General features: G+C 45.4%; 1 protein-coding gene across 40 annotated transcripts in view; it reads left to right on the forward strand.

The window, feature by feature from the left end:
- ATXN1 (ataxin 1) overlaps positions 1-22663 on the forward strand; it is a 309255-nt gene that overhangs the window by 275830 nt on the left and 10762 nt on the right. For 34 of the 40 annotated variants that reach the window (XM_083623781.1, XM_083623815.1, XM_083623778.1 and 31 more), the window contains one exon: positions 17548-19585. In XM_083623781.1, coding sequence (XP_083479907.1) covers positions 17705-19585 — 1881 coding nt within the window. In that variant the 5' untranslated portion in view covers positions 17548-17704. The remainder of the gene's footprint in view (positions 1-17547; positions 19586-22663) is intronic. The other 6 variants (XM_083623800.1, XM_083623799.1, XM_083623794.1 and 3 more) reach the window with 1 other exon arrangement.

Genomic DNA, 22663 nt, shown 5'->3' on the forward strand with positions numbered 1-22663 from the left:
AAGTGAACGCTCTCACACACATAATACACACATGCTGTTCACACTTACGCTTTATTAATAGAGAAAGAGAAGTGTGTGTTCCCCACAAGAGTAACCCACCTGGTAAGGTCATTTAAGGATAGCAAAACTGCTGGTAATTGTTTGTAATGCCTTTGTGTGTGTTGGTGTGTCCCAGATGAAACAACACACTTTTTTACGTTTGGTTTAGGTAGTACAAATCAGGAGTGAGAGTGTGTGTAGATAGCTTGTGCTTCAAAACAGCAGCCTTCCATGTATTTTTATTTATTTGTGTGTCCCCCTTTTTGTGGCATTTTACGTGATTATAGTGCACTCCTGTGCAATTTTATGCTGAAATAAGTCCCTAGTTTTGAAAAAAAAAGTTTTTCTTTCTCTTTTATTTTCTAGATTGTAATTTGGAATAATTTACAATGAGTAAGATGCTTAGTGGACTCATCTTCACAAGCATCAGTAAGGAGTGGAAAGGGAGAAGTCTTCCCTTTGAATTAAGTTGAAATATTATTTCAGCTTGGTCTAGAAAATGTGAAAGCTTTTATACTGAGTGGTCATGAGGAGACATCACTGAGATTATGATAAACTATACGCTAGCAATGGCACATTAACATATACTTTCCTTTCCTCGAGTTACTTGTTAGAGTCAATTGAACCCTGACTCTGAATTATGTGCGATCATCATGTGCCGTGTTAACTGAACTGGGTAAGATTTGGCTCTTTGCAGCTGATGAATTTAGTTCTCTAGACTTTGCAAAGAGCTCTCTCTGTGTCTCTTAGGCTTTTAGCGCAGCACGTTGGTCATATCTGAGCAGATACAAGCCTGGAAAGTTTCTATACGAAACACCCTTTTCTTTGCAGCCAAGCCAGAGGGGAACAGCAGCAGTTATCAGAGCAAGGGTTACCTTTGCCCATCCCCCAAACCTTGTTTTTAGCCATCAGGCTGGTGTGGAGCCATAGGCCTCTTTTGCCGTAGAGCACAGGGAATGGCAAGTTGGTAAGCAAAATCGTTTCCGGCTGCATCCTCATGTGAGAAGGAACTAACTCCTTTCTTCTAGAGATCCGGTAGACTAAGGAAAGCTTCAGTGTGCAAAGATACTGAAGGGTTGCTTAGATCTATGGGAAGAGATGAGCTTTGGGGCATAGCTCGTGTATGAAAGATGTTCAGAAAGTATGAAAGAAAGTACAGTGATACCTTGGTTTACGAACTTAATCTGTTCTGGAAGTCCGTTCTGAAACCAAAGCGTTCTTAAACCAAGGCGCACTTTCCTATCGAAAGTAATGCAAAATGGATTGATCCGTTCCAGACTTTTAAAAACAACCCCTAAATCAGCAATTTAACATGAATTTTAATATCTAACAAGACCATTGAACCATAAAATGAAAGCAATAATCAATGTACTGTACTATAAAATAGATAAAACAGTATTGTGGATGATCAAAATAAAAATTTAAAAAAATTCTTACCTGCACTGATGATTGTCATTGTTTGGATGGGGGGCTTTTATCCATCTCCGCAGTCACACAATCAATCAATCAGTAGCTGAACTGGGATCCACACAGATCCCTCCCCATGCTGCTGCGGGAAATGCTCCCTAGAGTGCTCGTGCCTCCTGCAGTGGCGGGGGGGGGGAGTTGCGCGCCCGCCAACCAGATGGCAGGTAGGCACACAGCTTTGCTCCCTCGCAGCTCCGGGAAACACTGTGACAACCCCCTTCTCCGCTGCTGAAAGTGTGGTACTCAAAACAGAAGTGCACCCCTGAATGGAGTAGGTTCGTAAACCAAAAAAAAATACGCAACCCAGAACACTAATTTCCGGATTTGAAGTGTTCCCAATCCAAAAAGTTTGTTACCTGTTTGTAACCCGAGCTACCACTGTAGGATTCTCTTGAGTATGCATTGAATATCCACCTGTGTGTTAACTGTAACCATTGCACATCCTGCTTTGGGTGCTTGTGTCCCACAGCTATCAGGACTCATTCCAAGTTTACATTTTTCTTTCAAATTTTAAAGCATGAGGAAAGCTAATAAATCAGATAGTTTTCAAAGTCTGTTCCTGTCCATCGATTCCTCGGGTACTACCCCCCACCCCGCCGTCAAAGCGTTTTGGTTTGGATTTTTATAGATTTGGCAAGACTGTGCAGCCACAAAGATAAATGCAATTAGTATGTATGCTTTTCTTTTCTTTTCTTTTCTCTTTTTTGACAAGCGGCAAGAAGTCATGAGCACACTCGGTGATTTTTCCCTCCTTTTATTACCTATACAATTGCAACTGGAATAATGGTATTGCATGAAGTGGTGCTGAATAAGTAATGTTGGAAGCTTTTGCTAAAAGAAAACCTGCAGTTCTATTCCCAGAAGGTTTACCACTATATATCAAGAAGGCCTGTTTCCCAGGAAACAGTTAGATCATCTTGCTTTTATACTAATGTAAAGCGCTCATTATAGCTTGGGACTAGCTCTTTGCTAATACATCAGTCTTCCATCTTCCATGGCATGTTGAAAGAGCTCAGTATTTTATCAAATTAACTCTGGCAGGAGATGATGTGATCTCCTAAAAATATGCATAGTCCCTCTTGAAAGCCATCAATGTGTTCATGCAGTGCAGTTGCCAGCCTTTCAGGAGAGAGATATCACACCCTCATTTTTGGAAATATCTATCTAGTACAAATTTCAAAGTTTTACCCTTTGGGAGTCATTTAGATATTTAAAATCTACTGAGGTGACCATGTTTTCGGTTAGAGAATTTAGTCAGTTGACACCCATAATACATGCGCGTAAAGTGCATGCAACACACAAACACACACAGGCTTTATAAGATACAACAGGGGATTTCAATTGCATACGATTTTACTACAGTGACTTCAAATGTTTATTAACCTCATTTTTTTAAACTGAACTTCTGAGAGGAGAAGAACGGGGGTGGGGGGAGACATTCTGTTGCATTGATCCAAGCAAAGGATTATCCCCGTTGTAAAGTGAGATGTTTAATGGTACATTTTTAGTAAGGCAATTAATAGCTTTAAGCTTTAATGGGTGTACGAAGACAACTCAAGAATATATGAGCACTTACTGAGATTGGGCTTTCTCTAGCCTTTTACCACTGTGAAGCAGTAATGTCTCTTGACTGACAAATGCCTCGGTGACATGGATTGTGAGGAAACCTAGCAACACTTACTTGCTGCTTAATAATGCTTCCCCATCCCTTTCCCCCTGCATATTGAGTATCGCTGCATCGGCATGCAGAAGCACCTGAGCTTTAATTCATTCTTCTCTGTTTTCTCTAGAAGTGACCTTCAACATTTGTCTCTGTTTTTAATTGTGGTCTCACAGCTCACCACCAATCCATGAACCACATGCTTCATATGTGTACTTGGACTGTGTGTGTTTGTGTGTGTGCACATGCTTGGTTGTCTCTTTAAATCACTGAAGCCAATGGAAACCCTCCATCCTGGGAGATCAGAGCTGACTGTTTTAACTTGCTCAAGGTTTAAGCCTTGATTTTGTATGTCTCAATGAAACATGGGTCTTCAGCTGGTGAGCTGAGACGCACTACCATGCCAGTGATCTAAGGTGGGTTCCAACAGCAGCACTGTCACTATCCCATATATGGTTTAAAAAATGAAGAAATGGGGCCGCAAGTACATGTTTGGTGGGTCCCCTGTCTGAAAAGGTTGAAGGTTACTGCAACAAATAATGCGTTAAAAAATAAAAAGACACACTTCGTTTTGTTTTTTGATTTTCTACCACTAATAGTAATGTTTTGAGTTTGGGGGAGGTTGGGGAACTGGCCAGGCAAGATTCTTTGAAGATGATGACCAGCTGGCCACTTTAGTGCTCATCTGAGAACTTGAAATGAATGAGCTGAGTACATAACCACCTCTGGTTATGTACTTCGTTCGTTCCGGAGGTCTGTTCTTAACCTGAAACTGTTCTTGACCTGAAGCTTCACTTTAGCTAATGGGGCCTCGCCGCGCGGTTTCTGTTCTCATCCTGAAGCAAAGTTCTTAACCCCAGGTACTATTTCTGGGTTAACAGAGTCTGTAACCTGAAGCATATGTAACCCAAGGTACCACTGTAGTTACATCTAAGTGAGAAACAACCAAAAGGGCAAGGCGGGGGGGGGGTGTTGGGGGGGGGGAGAGTTGCTGTCTGAGAGAGAGCTGGAAGCCAGGGAGATGACTCAGTGAGAGGTGGGTTCAGAGACATGTCTAGCTCTGTGCTGGATCCAAAGCTGTGACTAGTGGATAATTAAATTCTTTTGGTGTGTTAACTCTGCGAGACCCTCCCTCCTGCCTTCAGATTGTATGTAGGTGTTAATAAAACCATATAGCTTAAAGACACCACAGTCACCATTGGCCTTCCAAGGAAACTGACCCCTGGGTGAGCATTGGAATCCCTGGAGCTTCTCAGCACTCAAGAGATTTTTTGGGGGGGCGTGCAACAACAGGATGGACAATGACAGTGTGTTTTAACTTGCTCATGACATTCAGAACGTTCATTTCCCACCCACCAGCACCCCAATTTTCCTGTTGTATTGCCACCTTTTGGCAGGCTATACGTAGCAAAAAGTATGTGTGCAGAATAAAAACCCTGGGGGGAAATATGAAATGAATTCCTATTTGACAGCCTCAAAGGCCTCTGCAAATTAATCTTTCAGCGTTGACTTGGTGTGGCACACTCCTTGCTGGTGCATTTTAGTGGCTGCTAGCTGGTACAAGTATTTTTAAAAATATATCTTTTCTTCTTCAATGAATGACTGAATGAATGAATGAACACCTGATTAACTTAATGAAGCTTGGCCAGTAGTGGGAGGAATTACTTGGCTGCTGAGAGCTCCAGGAGGTCTGGCAAATGATGAGACTTGCCTTATGCTTTTTCAAACCCAGACTCTGCTGCTTTGAGCCATAAGTGAAGGCTGCAGGAATTATTTTATTATTCAGTTGAAAATTGCTGCAAGTAGAAAGTTACTTGTCTGTCCCTTCAGCTTGTAACTTTTGTAACTTTTGTATTCCATTTTGTAACTTTGCTAGATTTCCAAAGCAGTTTTTACAAGATGGATATGGTATCAAGGAAGAAAAAGTTACAACTTACTGTCTTAAAAATAAAATAAAATCAGTGGTTGTTTTGTTGTTTCCCCCCTATAGAATAAATTTAACTGCCTGGTGGTGGAATAATTTAATTTAATTTTGTTTTAGGTAACTATTGTACTTAAAACAAAACAAAAAAACTTGTTTCTGCATTTAAAAGGACAAATCTTAATAAAACATTTTTTTAAAAAATGAATTTCCCAAATTTACTTAGGTAGTTTTGCCTGTTTCCCATATGTCTTGTTGCAAGAGCTAAGGGCAGGTGATGTATTCTTGTCACACTTCAGCTCATATTTAAAAATAAATAAATAAAATCTTAATATTTCATACTTCAGAATCATGTTGAAAATACATTGGTCTTTCCTTATATTCTGACTTCTGTTTGGGACCACTGCAGGCTCAAATGATGACAGCTCCCATTTTAACTCTCTTCCCCCTGCTCTTCTTTTTGCTTTCCAGAAGTATATGGAAAATGTAGGGATTTGTTGGCCCACAATACCACTTTCTCTGTTTTCTACCAGTTTGGTCTCATTGACTAACATGGGTGCATGTTGGGCAGTTTTTGTTGAGATCATTACAAGTTCAGGACTAGAGCACATTTTTACACTACTGAAGTCCAATGTTCGGTTTTTGACGTCTGTAGTCTGAGGATGCCAGATGGCTAGGCTGGGCTTACTTCAGAGACTGGAGAGAGACAATCACAGTCAGTAATAGGCTAGATGAATCAATTACTGAGCCAGTGCAAGATACTTGAATTGCACGGCTGTAACATGGCACAAACTGCATTACATTGACACAAGGGCATTTAATGTGCCATTGTGTCTTCACACAGGTTTTCAAGAAGATAGGATCAGATTGTAAGAAGAAGGTCTGTAGGTGCAGCTTTACTAAAATCTCATAACTCATATTCTGAGACACTGCGTGACTATTACATCATAAATCATGCCTTTGAATCACCAATGCTTCTTAATTCCCCCCTTACTTGAATGCTGTATTTCATTTCTCTAAAATATCAGGCTCTAGATTATTTATGTCAATGTGCCACCCAGGATATTCAAGCAAACGTACCTGTAAAACTATTCCATCCTGTTGCCTTCATTTGGCACATTACACAAGATGCCTCTCTCTGAGCCTGAGAGGTATCTTGTGTTATGTGCCAAAATATGGTGCCAAGAATAGAAAGCCTGTGATGGTCTAAAGTTTACTACCAGTGATTGTACAAATGTAGCTTAGCAATTTTTATTTTTAGCACAACATAAAAATAAAAACCCAGACATCAAATATAAGAGTGAATGGACTGGTCTTGTGAACCCTGTGTTGATAGAAAACTTGACTATATCTATCTGATTTTAGAATCATATTTACTATATTTGAACCAATAAAAATGAAACATCTAGAGGAATATATTAAGTGTGGTAGAATTTGCAGGTAAAAAACAAGCCATACCTTCTGTGATGGGATGGTGAGCTGCTTGTGCGTAAAATCCTGATCCCTCAGAGTTTGGCTAAGTCCCCAAACCTCTGTCTGTGATGGAGCTCCTTAAGCATGGCTCCATCAATCGCTCGTTGAATCGGACAGTGGGCGTTTACGGAACTTCTTCCAGCATAAAAGCTCCTTAACGGAAACGCGTCTTCTGGACTCTCGGCGTGACAGTTTCCGCCGAGGAGTGGGTGTCCCTACGGGAGGTCCTGAAACCTCCCCACTGTTCTCGCTTGAAGTGTCTCTGAGCCCTCCCTCCGACTCACTTTCCCTTGGAACTCCACTTCTCCCCCTGCTGGTCCCCTCCTCCGCTGAGTGGTCTCTCTCACCCTCCATGAGCCCTTTCACCTCCTTCGTCTCAGATGACAGTTCCCTGACATCCACCTCCCCTCCAGGGCCCCCTTCACCCCCTTCCCTCCCCTCCTCTGCGGGAGGCGAGGGAGCAAAACCCCTGAAGGAACCTCCCTCATCTTCCGAAGTTTCGAACACTTCCCTCCACCTTTTGCTGTTTCCGGTTTCCAAGTACTCCTCCTCCTCGGAGTCTGTACCTCCTTCCAACTCCGATTCCCTGAATCCCTCCAGTTCCTCCTCATCGTCGGTGGTGCCAAAGTACTCCCTCCGGAACCTCGCTACTGGCTGAGGTTTCCTGGGGAACCTTTGGTGGAACGTTTCGATCAAGACCTCGTCATGGACCTCCTCTGCCTTCACCCAGGTGTTTTCCGACTCCGGTTCCCCTTCCCACGCGACCAAATACTCCACCTGATTACCCTTCCACCTGGAGTCGATGATTTCCGCCACATAGTTGCGGCTTTCCCTTTCTTCTATGGCTGGCCCCCGTGTGGATACCCCTTCACCTTCCCCCCTGTATGGTGACAGTAATGGGTGCAGTTTCATGTGGTTCGGTAACCGGAGTCTGAAAGCCACTGGGTTGACCTGTTGGATGACCTCAAATGGTCCCAATCTTTTGGGTCTCAATTTCTTGCAACCCCCCTTGAACGGCAATCCTTGGGTGGATAGCCAGACCCGACTCCCCACCCTAATTGTTTCACCTTCCCTTCTGCTCTTGTCTGCCTGCCTCTTATATTCTTCTTTGGCCCTTTCTAAGTTGTGTTGGAGTTGACGATGGATCGCTTCCATTTCCTCTACAAAAAGTTCAGCGGCCGGAACACTCCATCTCTCTCCTCCTTCCCCTGGAAACGCCCTGGGGTGGCACCCATAATTAGCCAAAAAGGGGCTCATCCCGGTGGCCACATTCTCTGCATTATTGTAAGCAAATTCCGCTAGTGCCAACTTTTCGACCCAATCTTTTTCTCTGTCATTGACATAACACCTCAGGTATTGTTGAAGGATACCGTTTGCCCTCTCCGCCTGCCCATTGGTCTCAGGGTGCCTGGCAGTCGAAAAGTTGACCTCTACGTGCAACAAGCTCATAAGCTTCCTCCAGAATCTGGACGTGAACTGTTTCCCTCTGTCGGAAACTAGCCTCAAGGGGGCGCCATGCAGCCTAAAAATATGTTCTACAAACAATTTCGCTGTCTCTTCCGCCGTGACTGCATGTGAGCAAGCTACAAAGTGACCCATCTTAGTTAACTGGTCTACTACGACTAGTATGGCGGTTTTCCCCTGGGATTTGGGCAGATCAGTCATAAAATCTATCGACACCGCCTCCCACGGTCGTTCTGGTGTGGGTAACGGTTCTAATAACCCCGCTGGTGCCCGCCTTTCTCCTTTGGCTCTCTGGCATTGGTCACACCTTCTCACATACTCCCGTACATCCTCCCTCACCTTGGGCCACCAAAACTCCCTGGTCACCAACCACATGGTCTTGTGTTGCCCAAAATGCCCCGCTGTGGGATTGTCGTGCAGCTGTTTGAGTACTCTCCCCCTCAATTCCCCTTCGGGTATATATAGCGCCCCTTTGTAATACAATGCCCCGTTTCTTTCTTCAAAACCTCCGGGGTCTTCTCCCTCTCTCCTTAAACCTCTGAGCTTACCCTGGGCATACTCATCATTTACCGTTCCCTCTACCAGTTCTCTTTGCCCCACCCAGGCCGCACCACACACCCAGTGGTCCTCTGGGATAATATGTCTCTCTTCTGGCGCTCCCTCCCCCTCCAAATATTCAGGTTTGCGAGAGAGAGCGTCCGCTCTGATGTTTTCTGGACCTGGCACATAGCAGATTTCAAAATGGAATTTGGAGAACTCCTGGGCCCATCTCACTTGGCGTTGGTTGAGCACTCGTGCCGTTCTCCAATACTCCAAATTCTTGTGGTCCGTACACACTTGCACCTTATGCTGTGCGCCAATTAGTAAGTGTCTCCATCTCCGGAACGCTTCGTGAATGGCGAGTAGTTCTCGGTCATATACCGTGTAGTTCCTCTCGGATTTGTTCAGTTTACGCGAAAAGAAGGCACACGGTCTCCATTCCGACTCGTTGCTCCCTGGCTGAAGCAGCACCGCCCCCACCGCCCGGTCTGAGGCATCAGTTTCCACTCTCATGGGTTTTTGTAAATCCACATGCAGGAGCTGTTCTTCCGAAGCGAATGCCTTTTTCAATTCCTCAAAAGCGTGCTCCGCCTCCGCCGTCCAAACGAATTTCTTCTTGCTGCTTAGACAGTCCGTGATGGGAGCCGTTAAGTGGGCAAAGTTCTTGATGAATTTACGGTAAAAGTTCCCGAACCCTAAGAACCTTTGCACATCTTTTTTCGTTTTCGGTGTCTTCCATTCCAGCACCGCCTGGACCTTGCCTGGATCCATGGCTAATCCCTTGTCTGATAGGCGGTACCCCAGGAATTCCACCTCCTTGGTGTGGAACTGACACTTCTCCAATTTCACCCACAACTGGTTTGCTTGCAGCTGGCTCAGCACTTCCCTGACATCCTTTACATGCTGCTCCTCATTCTCTGAATATATCAGCACGTCATCGAGGAATGCCACGCAATTCTTGTAGAGCAAAGGTCCCAGTACATGGTTCATGAGCGATTGAAAACAGGCGGAGCCTGCTTGTAATCCAAAGGGCATAACAAGATATTCGAAAGCCCCTAGGGGGGTGAACATCGTTGTCTTCCATTCATCCCCCTTCTTTATTCGTATCAGGTTGTACGCTCCTCTCAGGTCCAGTTTCGTGAATATCTTTCCCTTCCTCACCCTGGTCAAAATGTCATCAATCCTGGGCATGGGGAAAGTCACTGGTTCTGACACGGCATTCAGCCGCCGGTAGTCCACGACCAATCTCGGTTTATCCGTGTTTTTTTTTGTCCACAAAAAAACACTGGGCTGCCCCCCACCGCTCTGGACTCTCTGATGAAACCTCTCTTCAGGTTTTTGTCAATAAACTCCCTCAACTCCTGCATTTCCCTGTCTGACATGGCGTACAGCTTGCCCACGGGGAGCTGGGCCCCAGGGACCAGGTTAATTTGGCAGTCAAAGTCTCTATGCGGTGGTAGTTTATCTGCTTCCCTTTCGCTGAAGACCTTGCTCAGGTCAGCGTATTGTTTGGGCACCTTCCCTTTGTCCGCCACTTCCGTCCCTGCTAGGGAGGCTTTTGCCCCTTCTGGCACCTTTCCCTCTTTGCAGTGTTCCAGGCAATGTGCTGACCCAAAGGAGACCACTCTCTGATGCCAGCCCACTAGCGGGTCATGCAACGCTAGCCAGCTCATTCCCAAAATGACTGGCGCCCCTCCCAGGGTGGCTACATTGAACGCTATCCTTTCGGTGTGCCTTGCCACCCTCATAACCATTGGGACGGTCTGTAGGCTAACTTCTCCCCCCAACAGCTCCCTCCCATCTATCGTGGTGACCTGCAGGGGGTTGCTTAAAGGGAGTGTCTGTATCTGGTGTTCAGCTGCAAACTCCTTGCTCATAAAATTACAGGAGCTGCCTGAGTCCAACAGCGCTTTGGTCTTTAGTGGGTATCCGTTTGCCAGCTCTAGCAACACCTCTATTACTAGGGCTGGTCTTGGAGGTTCCGGAGTGGGCACTTTTACTGCTCCTTGGCCTGTCTGCAGTGCCCTGACCGTGGCAGACAGGCGTTGGCTTTTACTGGCTCCTGGACTTCCTCCTCCTTCCCCCCAACAGCTCCCGCCATCCCTTGCCATTCCTTTCTTTGCGGGCAGACTCTGGCAAAGTGACCTGGCTGCTGGCAGAGATAACATTTCTTGGCGCTCTTTCCCTCCTTCTTCCTCCCTTCACTGGGATTTGAAACTGCGCGCGCGCGCGCTGTTCCAACTTCCATCGGCTCTCCGGGCGGGAAACTTGGTTCTGGAATCTCTGGAATGCGGAAATCCCTCCAACGCTCTCCTTTCCCCTCCCGCTTCTCCAAGGCTCTTGCCTCCTGGCGCGCTCCAATGGTCAGCGCTGATTTGGTTAGCTGGTCCATAGACTCCGCCCTGGGCGCCCGGGAAAGTTCGTCTTTCACCGCCGAAGAAAGCCCCTCTTCAAAGAGCATTTGAATGGGTTCCGCCGATAAGTCCCACCCCAATTTATGTATCAACATTGTAAACTCAGTCCAGTACTCACGAACCGGTCGGCTCCCCTGTTTGCAAGCCATCAATTGCCTGCGCACCAGTCCCTGTTCAATCTCGCTGGAAAACATCAAATCCATGGCGCGAAAAAACTTCCTCGCGTCCTTCAGCATGTCACTATTCCCTGCCATCAGGGGCCTCACCTAGTCTCTCGCCCCCCCTTCGAGATGGCCAATCACAAACGCCACTCGCGATGCCTCATCGGGAAAGTCGTTAAACTGCAGTTCGAGAGCATACTGCATCTCTGTCCTAAAGGCTTGGAAGTTCCTGGGGTCCCCCCCAAACTTCTGCACCATTCCTGGCATCTTTCTTGCTAGTGTAGCGCCTTTTGCCTTTTCTGCATCCTGCGCCCTCCTTTCTTCTAGCCTCGCCGTTTGCATTGCTAGCTGGAGTTCCAACACTCTGTACCTTTCTTCCAGACTTGGACTTTCTCCAGCTCCTGCTGCTCCTCCGGCTCCGGCTGGGTTGCTCATGATGCCTCTCTGCACAAGCTGCTTTCAGGGACTGTCCGATTGCTGTGATGGGATGGTGAGCTGCTTGTGCGTAAAATCCTGATCCCTCAGAGTTTGGCTAAGTCCCCAAACCTCTGTCTGTGATGGAGCTCCTTAAGCATGGCTCCATCAATCGCTCGTTGAATCGGACAGTGGGCGTTTACGGAACTTCTTCCAGCATAAAAGCTCCTTAACGGAAACGCGTCTTCTGGACTCTCGGCGTGACAGTTTCCGCCGAGGAGTGGGTGTCCCTACGGGAGGTCCTGAAACCTCCCCACTGTTCTCGCTTGAAGTGTCTCTGAGCCCTCCCTCCGACTCACTTTCCCTTGGAACTCCACTTCTCCCCCTGCTGGTCCCCTCCTCCGCTGAGTGGTCTCTCTCACCCTCCATGAGCCCTTTCACCTCCTTCGTCTCAGATGACAGTTCCCTGACACCTTCATTGAAAACTTTTCCAGTATGCAATAAAGTTGTACACAACTAATTGGAATCTACTATGTAAAGTATGGAAGTGAAAGCTGGACCATAAAGAAGGCTGATCGCCGAAGAATTGATGCTTTTGAATTATGGTGCTGGAGGAGACTCTTGAGAGTCCCATGGACTGCAAGAAGATCAGACCTATCCATTCTTAAGGAAATCAGCCCTGAGTGCTCACTGGAAGGACAGATCCTGAAGCTGAGGCTCCAGTACTTTGGCCACCTCATGAGAAGAGAAGACTCCCTGGAAAAGATCCTGATGTTGGGAAAGATGGAGGGCACAAGGAGAAGGGGACGACAGAGAATGAGATGGTTGGATAGTGTTCTCGAAGCTACCAGCGTGAGTTTGACCAAACTGCAGAAGTGCCTGGCGTGCTCTGGTTCATGGGGTCACGAAGAGTCGGACACGACTGAACGACTAAACAACAACAATGTAAAGTACATAAACCTCCAAGAACAGGGTGTGGGATGACCACACAGTTCTTTAAACATAAGATAAAATGTTGTACCTCTGACATGCATACATATAACAATTTTAAAACACTTAAATAAGTAACAGCAACAAAAATCTCACATGACTTTACACACATAGCACTTGCTATTTAGGCAGCCCATGCAGAATCGCCGCACTTCACAACTCTTGCGTAGGTCAAACTAACTATTACATAGAGCACAATGTTGCTGAAATTTTCTGCAAGATACTTTCTTCTTTTCCTGGTGTGGCATGCCCTATCAGTTCAGAGACTAACCCTATTGACACCCTAGGCAAGGTAGCTATGTTTCTAGATTCAACCCAGAGTTTGATCAACTCCAGATCCAGGTCTATTTGGGATGCTCTATCTGTTGTGGGTTGTTCTGGTTGCAAAAACTTAGGCTTTTAAATGGGCATTGCCCACTATCCTTTGGGGGGGGGAATGTCATTGACCATTCATTTGGAAGACCATCAGATCACAGATGTCTATGCCATTTTTAGTTTTATTATATAAAGAGTGCTTTGAGACTTCAAATTCTAGACTGAGATTGCTGTGCACTGAACAAAGAAGAGGTATTGTCAATCCTACTTTTCGCACATATTATACAAGTGTTAAATCTTCTTAGAAACCCAAAATGCTTCTGCTTACATTTCTGGATTTGTGGGAAAGGAACGCATTGAGGAATTTCTAGTTTACTTTTTGCAATGTGCAACGGCAGTCAGGATTTTTTTTCATTAGCTAATCCCGTAACTAGTTGTTAGGTTCTGTCTGGAACCATGCAAATGTGTTGTTAGCTTCTTAACCGCTGTTGGGCCTAGATTTTGAGTTGCTGGAACTGTCTGGTTGCAATTATAGCTAAGGGTGGGAAACACTCAACAATGCATTTTGTAAATACCTTTCTGTGAACAGAGCAATGCAGTTATCTAAAAGTCCTTGATTAAAGATAGCCACTGACCTTGGTCGCCTCCTGAGATGAGGGCGCAGATCGCTTGCAAACATTTGCAGATGCAGTTTTGGGGCACAGTGAATCCAAAAGTCAAACTAGTAAGCATGGCACAAAATGATGGAATAACAGGTTTGGGGTATACATCTTTACACAAGGAAAAACTAAAAAAAATTAAACAGCACTTTGCAAGGTCTCTTTGACCCAGCACCTTTATTCTTATGCTTTTTTCAGTTTTCTCCATAACTTCAATAGGAGTAGAACTGAACCCAAATTTTGCAAAAATAATATCAAATTTTCAGTAAATTTAGGAGGCCCTTTCCTCTTAAAAAAACAACAACACAACAGGTTAGTTTGGTCCCTGTCATGATTGAGGAATATCTGGAACATAGAGTTGTGAGAGACTGATAACAAAAGTTTTATTCATTTTATTTTCAGTACTCTTGGGGGCCGTTTAACCATACCTGTCAACAGAGGGTGAACAAAATAATGTGAAAATACTCTTTACTACCTTGGCTGGTTTCTTTTCTTTTTTAATGCAGGAAGCAGTAGTAATAGATTTCCCATGCTTACTAAAACAAGCTTTTCTAGAGCAGTAATTTGCTGAAGCAAGCAAGAAATGGTCTGAAATACTTGATCCCAAGGTTTATTTTTAGCATGTTTCTTTAACTATTCAGCCTCATTGTGTTACCCTACTCCATTCTTATAACCTTTATCTACCCTTAACTGTCTTTTTTTCTTCCCGGTAGATTATCATAATCTACTGCAAAAGGCTTATTGCAGACTGATTGTAAGACTTGTGGCAACAGCAGATGTGGTTAGGTTGGGCTGAGCAAAGGCTTTGTACTGCTGTATTCCAAGAGTGACAGTTCCGTAAACCTTTGATGATTGAGGAGCCCTGACTTGCCTACAAGGTCACTTAGAAATAGGGAACATTATGCCTCTCTCAGAAATCACGAGAGGAATTCAGCATCGCACCCTTCCAATGGTTCCATCTGTGCAAGCATTGCAACCTTTGCTAGATGGACGAGTTCTCCTCTCCTCTCCTCTCCTCCCCCTCACTGTTCTGGGGGTTCTCCCAGCCTCCCCAGAATGAATTTGGAGGGGGGGCATGGGGAAGGGGGCCAAGCCCTGTTGTGCAAGCAGAAGTCTTTGTGCGGGACTTCCATTGATTAGGTGAATCGCACCCCGTGAACATAAAGCATAGAGTTATTGAGTCATGCAAAAACCCATAATGAGCAAGTTGAGGTTAGCCTAACATCCAGTAATCTGGAATGCTTTAACTATCAGCTGTATATTTTTTTCTGTGGACTTGAGACTGGAATGGATGGCTTCGTATGATGCTAGGTTACTTATGACAGTAACATGGAATATCCTTCCTGAAACACTTTTTCTAGTTTAATGCTAAGCTGAAACGATAAATCATACCCAAGCTTGAGTGCTGTGTCTATGTGTATGTACAGGGAGGGATTATGCTTCAGTTCTGGAGCATTCTCCTATCTGTACTAGTGTCAACTATGATTACCTGGTTTAATATCTTGGTCCTCAGTTTTAAGTAAGCAGGGATCACCACAAGGATAAACTTCCAGGTACAGACATTGCACATACACACTGCTACCCAAAGAAAAATCATATGAATTTATGTTATTGGACCAGAATGTATTTTGTTCGGAAATTAAAGAATGAATGAACTTATGTTATCTAAAGGGCACCCAGGGGAAGTAATCTTCTGAGTTGAAAAAGTGATTAAAATGCTTATTCAAAAGAAGAAGAAGCAAAATAATGTATTTGCACTTTGGAACATTACCCCAGGTAGATATCACGCCCCCCCCCAGTTTTGCCACTTATCACTATCGGGGTGTTTCCCTCTGTCCTTTTGGGCAGTGTTCAAATTATGAGGGGGGGGAGTAAGGGTTGTCCTCTCCTCAATTTTATCCAGATTATGCTCTCCTTGTATTCTTCTAAAATGCTTAACTTAAGAGAGTAAGACCCCTCTGTCCTCCTGTAATTCAAGCACTGCTTCTTGAGTCTAAGCCAGGTCTCAATATACAAGCAACCCTGAGAAGGAGATCTTGAGAGAAAGGGGCCTCCTTTCTTATGACATACCCGTCTGACCCATGTACTACAGCTTGCCTGTAGTACACAGGAACAGAAAGATACTCATACCAACACACACAGAGAAGCAGGCAGTCTTTCTCTGCCATCCCACACTTCAAATCTGTCACAGTATGGAAAACAGAATCATCCTGTAAGGGAGGATGCCAGCGTAACTGCGAACATTCAGATCTGAATTTTACAGCTGCTGTTTTAGTCCTAATGCATCACGTGGTTTTACCCCTTGAAACTTGTTGGATCTTCTTCCTCGGGCAGAGCAGTTCCCGGTCCCTTGTAAGTGCCCTGCTGCTATGCAGAGCACAATCCACACAGCATCTATAGCGCACAGTTCATTTGTTACTAAGATATAAGGGAACAGAACGTAGGAGTTTGTCATATTATGTAATTTTAACCATGCGGGTGGAGTTTGACCTGTGCATACTGATGCAGATTGTAGGGATCCAAAAGTAAGCTCCTGTAAGGGCCCTTCTCCTGTGAATATGCCAAAGAGGTGGGGGAAGAGGAGGAGACATTTCAGCACCTGTAGCAGCCAGTGTTTGAAATATTGAAAAATAAAGACCTATCCTTGACTTTATGCTATATAATAATATTTGCTATCTGTTCATTTTCTGCAGTTCTTAAATCAGTGTCCCTGTGTGCCTCTGCACATTGGTAAAACTGTGGAATGGGGGGACAGGGAGAGACGTTTATTGAAAACTACTGCTAACTGTGCATGTACAGTAGTCAAAACCTACTAATGAAAACAGAAGGAATGGTAGAATACTGACTGTTCAGTGCCACTTCAGAAGCACACTGTGTTATTCAACACTCCCCGCCCAAAAGAATCCTGGAATCAATTTGAATGGGGAGGTTTGTAGGGAAAGAGAAATGGCAAACTTGCAATTCTAACTCAAGCACAATGCTGTGATCTTTCAGGTGTTTGCATCATCTTTCTCTGCTTTCTGTGGTAATTTCACAAAGATGAACCTGTCTTATTGTTTGAGGAGAGGTACTTTTTTTTTCTTTTTACAGAGTACATCCTTACTCCTTTCACTACCTTCATCATCTCTGTGCCTCAATATGAAATTATGCCAATTACCCTAAATCTGTTTGTATATATCGTACACTAAAAGCCATAGTTGTTCATGTACTGTGCATGTTTTATCCGTTAATGCACTTCATGTAGTATGTGAATAATGCTGCAATCCAGAGATTTAAGCTACATGCTTTGTTGAATATATAATGATTTCCTGAGAGTGAAAATGGAAAAGGACTTCTGGATCTGACCAAAGGCCCATCTAGTTCAGCATCCTGTGTTCACAGTGGCCTGCCAGGTGTCTGTGGGAAGCCCGCAAGCAGGATACAGGTGCAGCAGCACTCTCTCCCCACATGATCCCCAGCAGCTAGTCTTCAGAGGCAAACTGCCTATGACTGTGTAGGTCAGTGCTTTCCAAACTTGGGTCTCCAGTTGTTTTTGGACTACAACTCCCATCATCCCTAGCTAGCAGGACCAGTGGTCAAGGATGATGGAAGTTGTTGTCCAAAAACAGCTGGAGACCCAAGTTTGGGAAACACTGGTGCAGTTAATACATCAACACCAATATTAGTAGCCATTGATAGCCTTATGCTCTTATGAGGAAGAGGACAATAACCTGATAGTATATTATGTTTACTGTAAATGTGCCTGGGATAGCATCCTAAGGGATTCACCCTTGAAAATTCTGCCTCCAGGTATGTGTTGAGGGGGGAAATAAATTTTGATTAACCTAGTGTCTTAATTGCAGCATACAGCATCCTCTTGTTTTTTTGTTTTGTTTTTTACGGCATGGCTGTAGACCTACTAGTTGAAATTCTGAACAAATGCACTGCTCCTGATTTTAATATTCATTTTCTTTTATTTTTCCCTTACTGCTAATGTTTTGATTTACCCTTCTCCCTTTCTTTTTCTCTCTTCCTCTCCCTCTCCCTCCAGAGCAGCTTGTTGGCGGAGTGTGCTCACAGGGAGATGATTCCTCATGAAGTCTCTGGATCCCCTTCAGAAATCAAATGTGACTTTCCACTTAGCAGACTGAAATCGGAGCCAGCCAGGCAGTGAAGCCACAGAAGCGGAGGGCAGGGGCCGGTGAAAAATGAAATCCAACCAGGAGAGGAGCAACGAAAGCCTGCCGCCCAAGAAGCGAGAGATCCCTGCCACCAGCCTGCCTTCCGAGGTGAAGCCGTTAGTTCTGGCCAGTGAAAACCACCGAGCGGACAACTTAACATGGCTCTCCAGCACAGTCAGCAGCCAGAGCAGCCTGGGTGGGAGAGGCAGGCCTGGAGGGACCTCGGCGGAAGCTGGTTCACAACATGGAATAGGTTTACACAAATCGCTGTCTGCAGGAGTAGATTATTCCCCACCTAGCGCTCCTAGGTCTGTTCCAGCCACCACCACCACAGTTTACCCGCCTGCACTTTCTCAGGCAGGGACACCTGTCTCCCCAGTGCAGTATGCACACCTGCAGCACACTTTCCAGTTTGTAGGGCCCCCGTATAGCGGACCATACGCCGGATTCATCCCCTCCCCACTGATTTCCCCGACAGCCAATTCTGCAACCAGCACGGCGGCCTCTGCCACCGCTGTTGCCACCACTCCATCCCAGCGTTCTCAGCTGGAGGCTTATTCCACTTTGCTGGCCAGCATGAGCAGCCTAAACCAGCAAGGGCACAAAGTTGAGCCGCATCTCGTTCGGGCGCCCGGGTTGATCACAGCAGGGTCCCCTCCACCGACCCAGCAAAACCAGTACGTCCACATTTCCAGCTCTCCACAAGGCTCAGTTAGGAACGTCTCTCCTCCAGCCATCCCAGTCCATTTGCATCCACACCAGGCAGTGATTCCTCATGCGTTTGCCCTTGGCCCCTCCTCCCAGGTGGTGGTGCAATATGCAGATTCTGGCGGCCATTTTGTCACTCGGGAGTCCTCCAAGAAGTCTGAGAGCGGCAGGCTGCAGGCTATGCAAGCAAAAGAAATACTGAACGGGGAAATAGAGAAGAGCAGGCGTTACGGCATCTCGCCATCCTCAGAAGTGAGTCTCGTCAAATCAGGCAATAAACCATCTCCTCATCATTATGAGGCCAGGCACGTGGTGGTCCATTCGGGTCCTGCTGATTATATTGCACGCGATTCCACCAGTGTCCGGTCCTCTGTTATGGTTGTTCCCAATAGCAGCACACCTACTGCAGACATGGAGGTCCAACAAGCCACCAATAGAGAAACACCTCCCTTGGCCCTCAACGAAAAGGGAAGCTTGCACTTAGGAAAAACAGCCCACCGATCCTATGCTTTATCTCCACAACAGACTATGGGCCACGAAGGGGTGAAAGCAGTTGCCACTTTGTCCCCTCACACAGTCATTCAGACCACCCACAGCGCCTCAGAGCACCTCCCCGTTGGGTTGCCTGCTGCGGCCTTCTACACTGGGACTCAGCCACCGGTAATTGGCTACCTAAGCAGTCAACAGCAAGCCTTTGGCTATCCTGGAAATCTGCCACAGCACCTGGTGATCCCAGGCACTCAGCCCCTCCTAATACCGGTAGGCAATGCAGATCTCGACTCAACAGGGGTTCCTCCTGCTATCGCCACTTCATCTCCCCAGTTGGCAGCAGTGCCTCACACGTTTGTCACAACCGCCATTCCAAAAAGCGAGAATTTCAACGCCGAGTCGCTAGCAAGTCAACCAGCTTACCAGGCAGCCGTTGTGCAGGCCCAGATCCACCTCCCCCTGATCCAGCCTGTACCTTCTTCAGCAGCTGCTCCTTCTACACTGCCTCCTTACTTCATGAAAGGGTCTATCATTCAGTTGGCCAACGGAGAGCTGAAGAAGGTAGAAGATTTGAAAACAGAAGACTTTATACAGAGTGCAGAAATTAGCAGTGACCTGAAAATAGACTCCAGCACCGTGGAAAGGGTTGATGACAGCCATACTCCAGGCATTGCCATGATACAGTTTGCAGTTGGAGAGCACCGAGCACAGGTAATAAATGGGCTGGGGAAAGGAGGGGCTATTCAGTTGACTGGATATCCTTTCTCACAATGTCTAAGTCTCTTAGGAGCACAGAAGGGCTAGCACGTGGTAGTGTGGAAGAGATTTTCAAAATGGCATTCCAGTGGCTTAATAACTGAGGAAGAGCAATGGCATATGTTGCAAAGTAGAAGTGGTTGCTGAGTGACTAAAAGTTTCAAGGTTCCTTAATGTGTGTGGATGTAACAATGGACCTCTAAATTAGGATTGTCAACATTTTCCCAAGAGAATTTCCCTTTAGCAGCTGCAGAACTTGCCCTGTTCACTCATGAGGATGCCGCCGTATGAAATTCTTCTCCTGGACCTATAATAAGCTGTACCATTCAATGGAAAATTGTGTTTTCACTTACAGAGAAATGTACAACCAAAAATTCAGCCGTATCTGTGAAAACCATACGATAAGTTTCAGCCTAGCCCATCCCCTCCATGTCTTTTAATGTTGCTGTAGTAGCATCCTGATGCTGTCACCTCTGCAGCAGCAGCAGAGGTGGGGAGGCAGATGCCGGTGTATTCTCTTCATGCTCACAAATACCATCAGTAAAAGTGGCAGGTCAGGAAAGCTTTCCTTTCAGGAGTGGAGAGTGCCACCGTCTGGTAGAAAGGATGATGACCTCCATTTAAGTGTCACCTTATGCAGGAGCCTATCAAAATCTAGCTGACATCATCTTACTTAAAATACTCCACCAGCTGTGTTTCTCACAAGGGACGCTTCCAGAATTTAGAGCAAGTCGTGTAGAGAGATACGATTAAAATGTGGGTTTAATTTACGTTTCCTGTAGATTCTAGGGCTTTGGGTCCCTTCTGTATCAGTCATGTTTTCTGTAGTAGCAGCTAGTCTCCTGGTGGATGTGGTTTGTTTTGTTTTTGTTTGACTGTTTGATTAACTAGTTGAAACCTCGACTTGGTAGATCACTATTTTGTCTTGTGTTTGAATTTGAAATGTCTGCTGAGTGCATAGTCTGGCACAACCTTTTCAGTTTAAGAGAGACAGCATTTTTGTTGCATAATGGCTAAGGATGTGAGCCGGGAAGCCCATTTCAAATGCTGGTGCAGCCCTGGAGCTCCTTAAGGTGGCCTTCTAGGTGTGTCTTGCCTTAGCCTTCCCCCTGCCACCTGCAATTTAGAGAAAAGGTGTTCCCTCCTCACACTCTCAGTTTAGAAGCCAGGATTTGGAGGAAAAAGTGCCGGTACTGCATACCAGTGAGTACTACCAGGAACTATGGCTGCTGCCTTATAGATGTTAAGCAAGTCTCATATGCCTACAGGGCAATAGTACTCAGATGCTGTGCCTGTGTTACGTCCCCATTTCTCCCTGGGAGTCTTTATCATGGCCCATTAATGTCTTTCCCCTCCTCACTGGCCAGTTTTATGCCAGGCTCCTTACATCCTGGAAGTTTGATGTCAAGCAGCCCGTTACAGGAAGCAAAATATGACTTCGGTACAGTGGTACCTCGGGTTAAGAACTTAATTCGTTCTGGAGGTCTGTTCTTAACCTGAAACTGTTCTTAACCTGAGGTACCACTTTAGCTAATGGGGCCTCCCGCTGCCCCTGCCGCGCGATTTCTGTTCTCATCCTGAAGCAAAGTTCTTAACCCAAGGTACTATTTCTGGGTTAGCGGAGTCTGTAACCTGAAGCGTCTGTAACCCGAGGTAGCACTGTAAACCATGAATTTCTCTTCCTTCCTCCTTCTCCGCCCCCTTGTGAGCTTGTGGTTCTAAAGGTTTTTAAAGCATACCTATGTTCCACATTATTGATATGTTGTATAGGAGGGAGAGCAGCGTTGTTGATCATATCTACAACAGAATATCTCCTTTCACATTCATTGATGATTAAACTTTCCCCAGGAGCCATTTATTTGATAGCCTCCTTTTAAAAGTATGCTGTGTTTCATATATTACATGTCTTGGGTTTTTAATATGTATTCAGTTTTTGAAAGGGGGCATATTTTGACTGCAGTGAGTCTTTTAGTCAGCATATACCAGGACTGACCAACGTGGTACCTTTCAGATGTTGCTGCATCTCAAGTCCCACAATTCCTGAGTCTTGGCCATTCTGGCAAGGACCAATGGGAGTTGGAGCCTAACAGCATCCAGAGCAAAAACCACCTTAGCTATCCCTGGCATAGACAAATGGTATCCTGACCTACTTTGGGTGAACGCTGTTATGAATAAGAAGTTAGGGCCTAGGCAGGCAAAAAGGTGGGATGAAAAATGAAGAGGGATAGGAAAAGCAACTGAATTTCTAGAGCAAGGGGACGTTGCCCAATGCCCCATCCTCGCCCCCTGTTCTCCAGTTCTGTAATAGCAGATTCACTTTCTTATGGGCATTTTTTAAAGTAAAATTAAAAACCTGTGTGTTTTAACAGAGCGAGCAGTGCAGTTATTTGAATGTCGACTCATTAATAAAAAATAATAAATAAAGAATTTAAATGAATGTCAACTCATTAGTGAGTTCAAAGCGGTTTACTCCCAAGTCCCAGGTAAGTGGGTATAGGATTGCCACCTAAATGTATACCAGGATTGCATTAGCTTACTGGTTGCTGAAATAAATAGAACCCCAAAATCACATTTGAGTTACAGAATTGACTGAGGTTTTATTCAGGTTCCAAGACTATCTATATTGTGTTCATTGCCACACAATCACTTTTAGATGAGAGGAACTGCTTGTGTTTCCCAGGAGAGGACGAAGAATTAGGCTTCTTTCTGAACTATCCCCTAGCCGCAGCTTGTATTAATTAACCTACAGAGAATCTCTCTTGGGATTAATCCCTGTGGAACAGAAGCGGCTTATGAAATTGCTTTTAATGAATGCAGTTGGTTAGCATGGAAAGCAGCCGCAGGTCTGTAGCTTCTGCAGCTGTTTGCTGCGCAACTGGGGGGGCCTGTTTTCACCCCAGAGGAGTGAGGTGTGCTGGAGTACCTTGGGCTGGATACTGCTCTGCTGAAGAAAATGCAAGGGAGGTAGATGAAGTGTTTTAAAAACTCCCCAAGAGGAGTAGCAAAAGTTGGCAGATTGGTCCCTAGCTTCTT

Source organism: Podarcis filfolensis, assembly GCF_964270895.1.
Source record: "Podarcis filfolensis genome assembly, chromosome: 7".
In the NCBI taxonomy this organism is placed as follows: Eukaryota; Metazoa; Chordata; class Lepidosauria; order Squamata; family Lacertidae; genus Podarcis; species Podarcis filfolensis.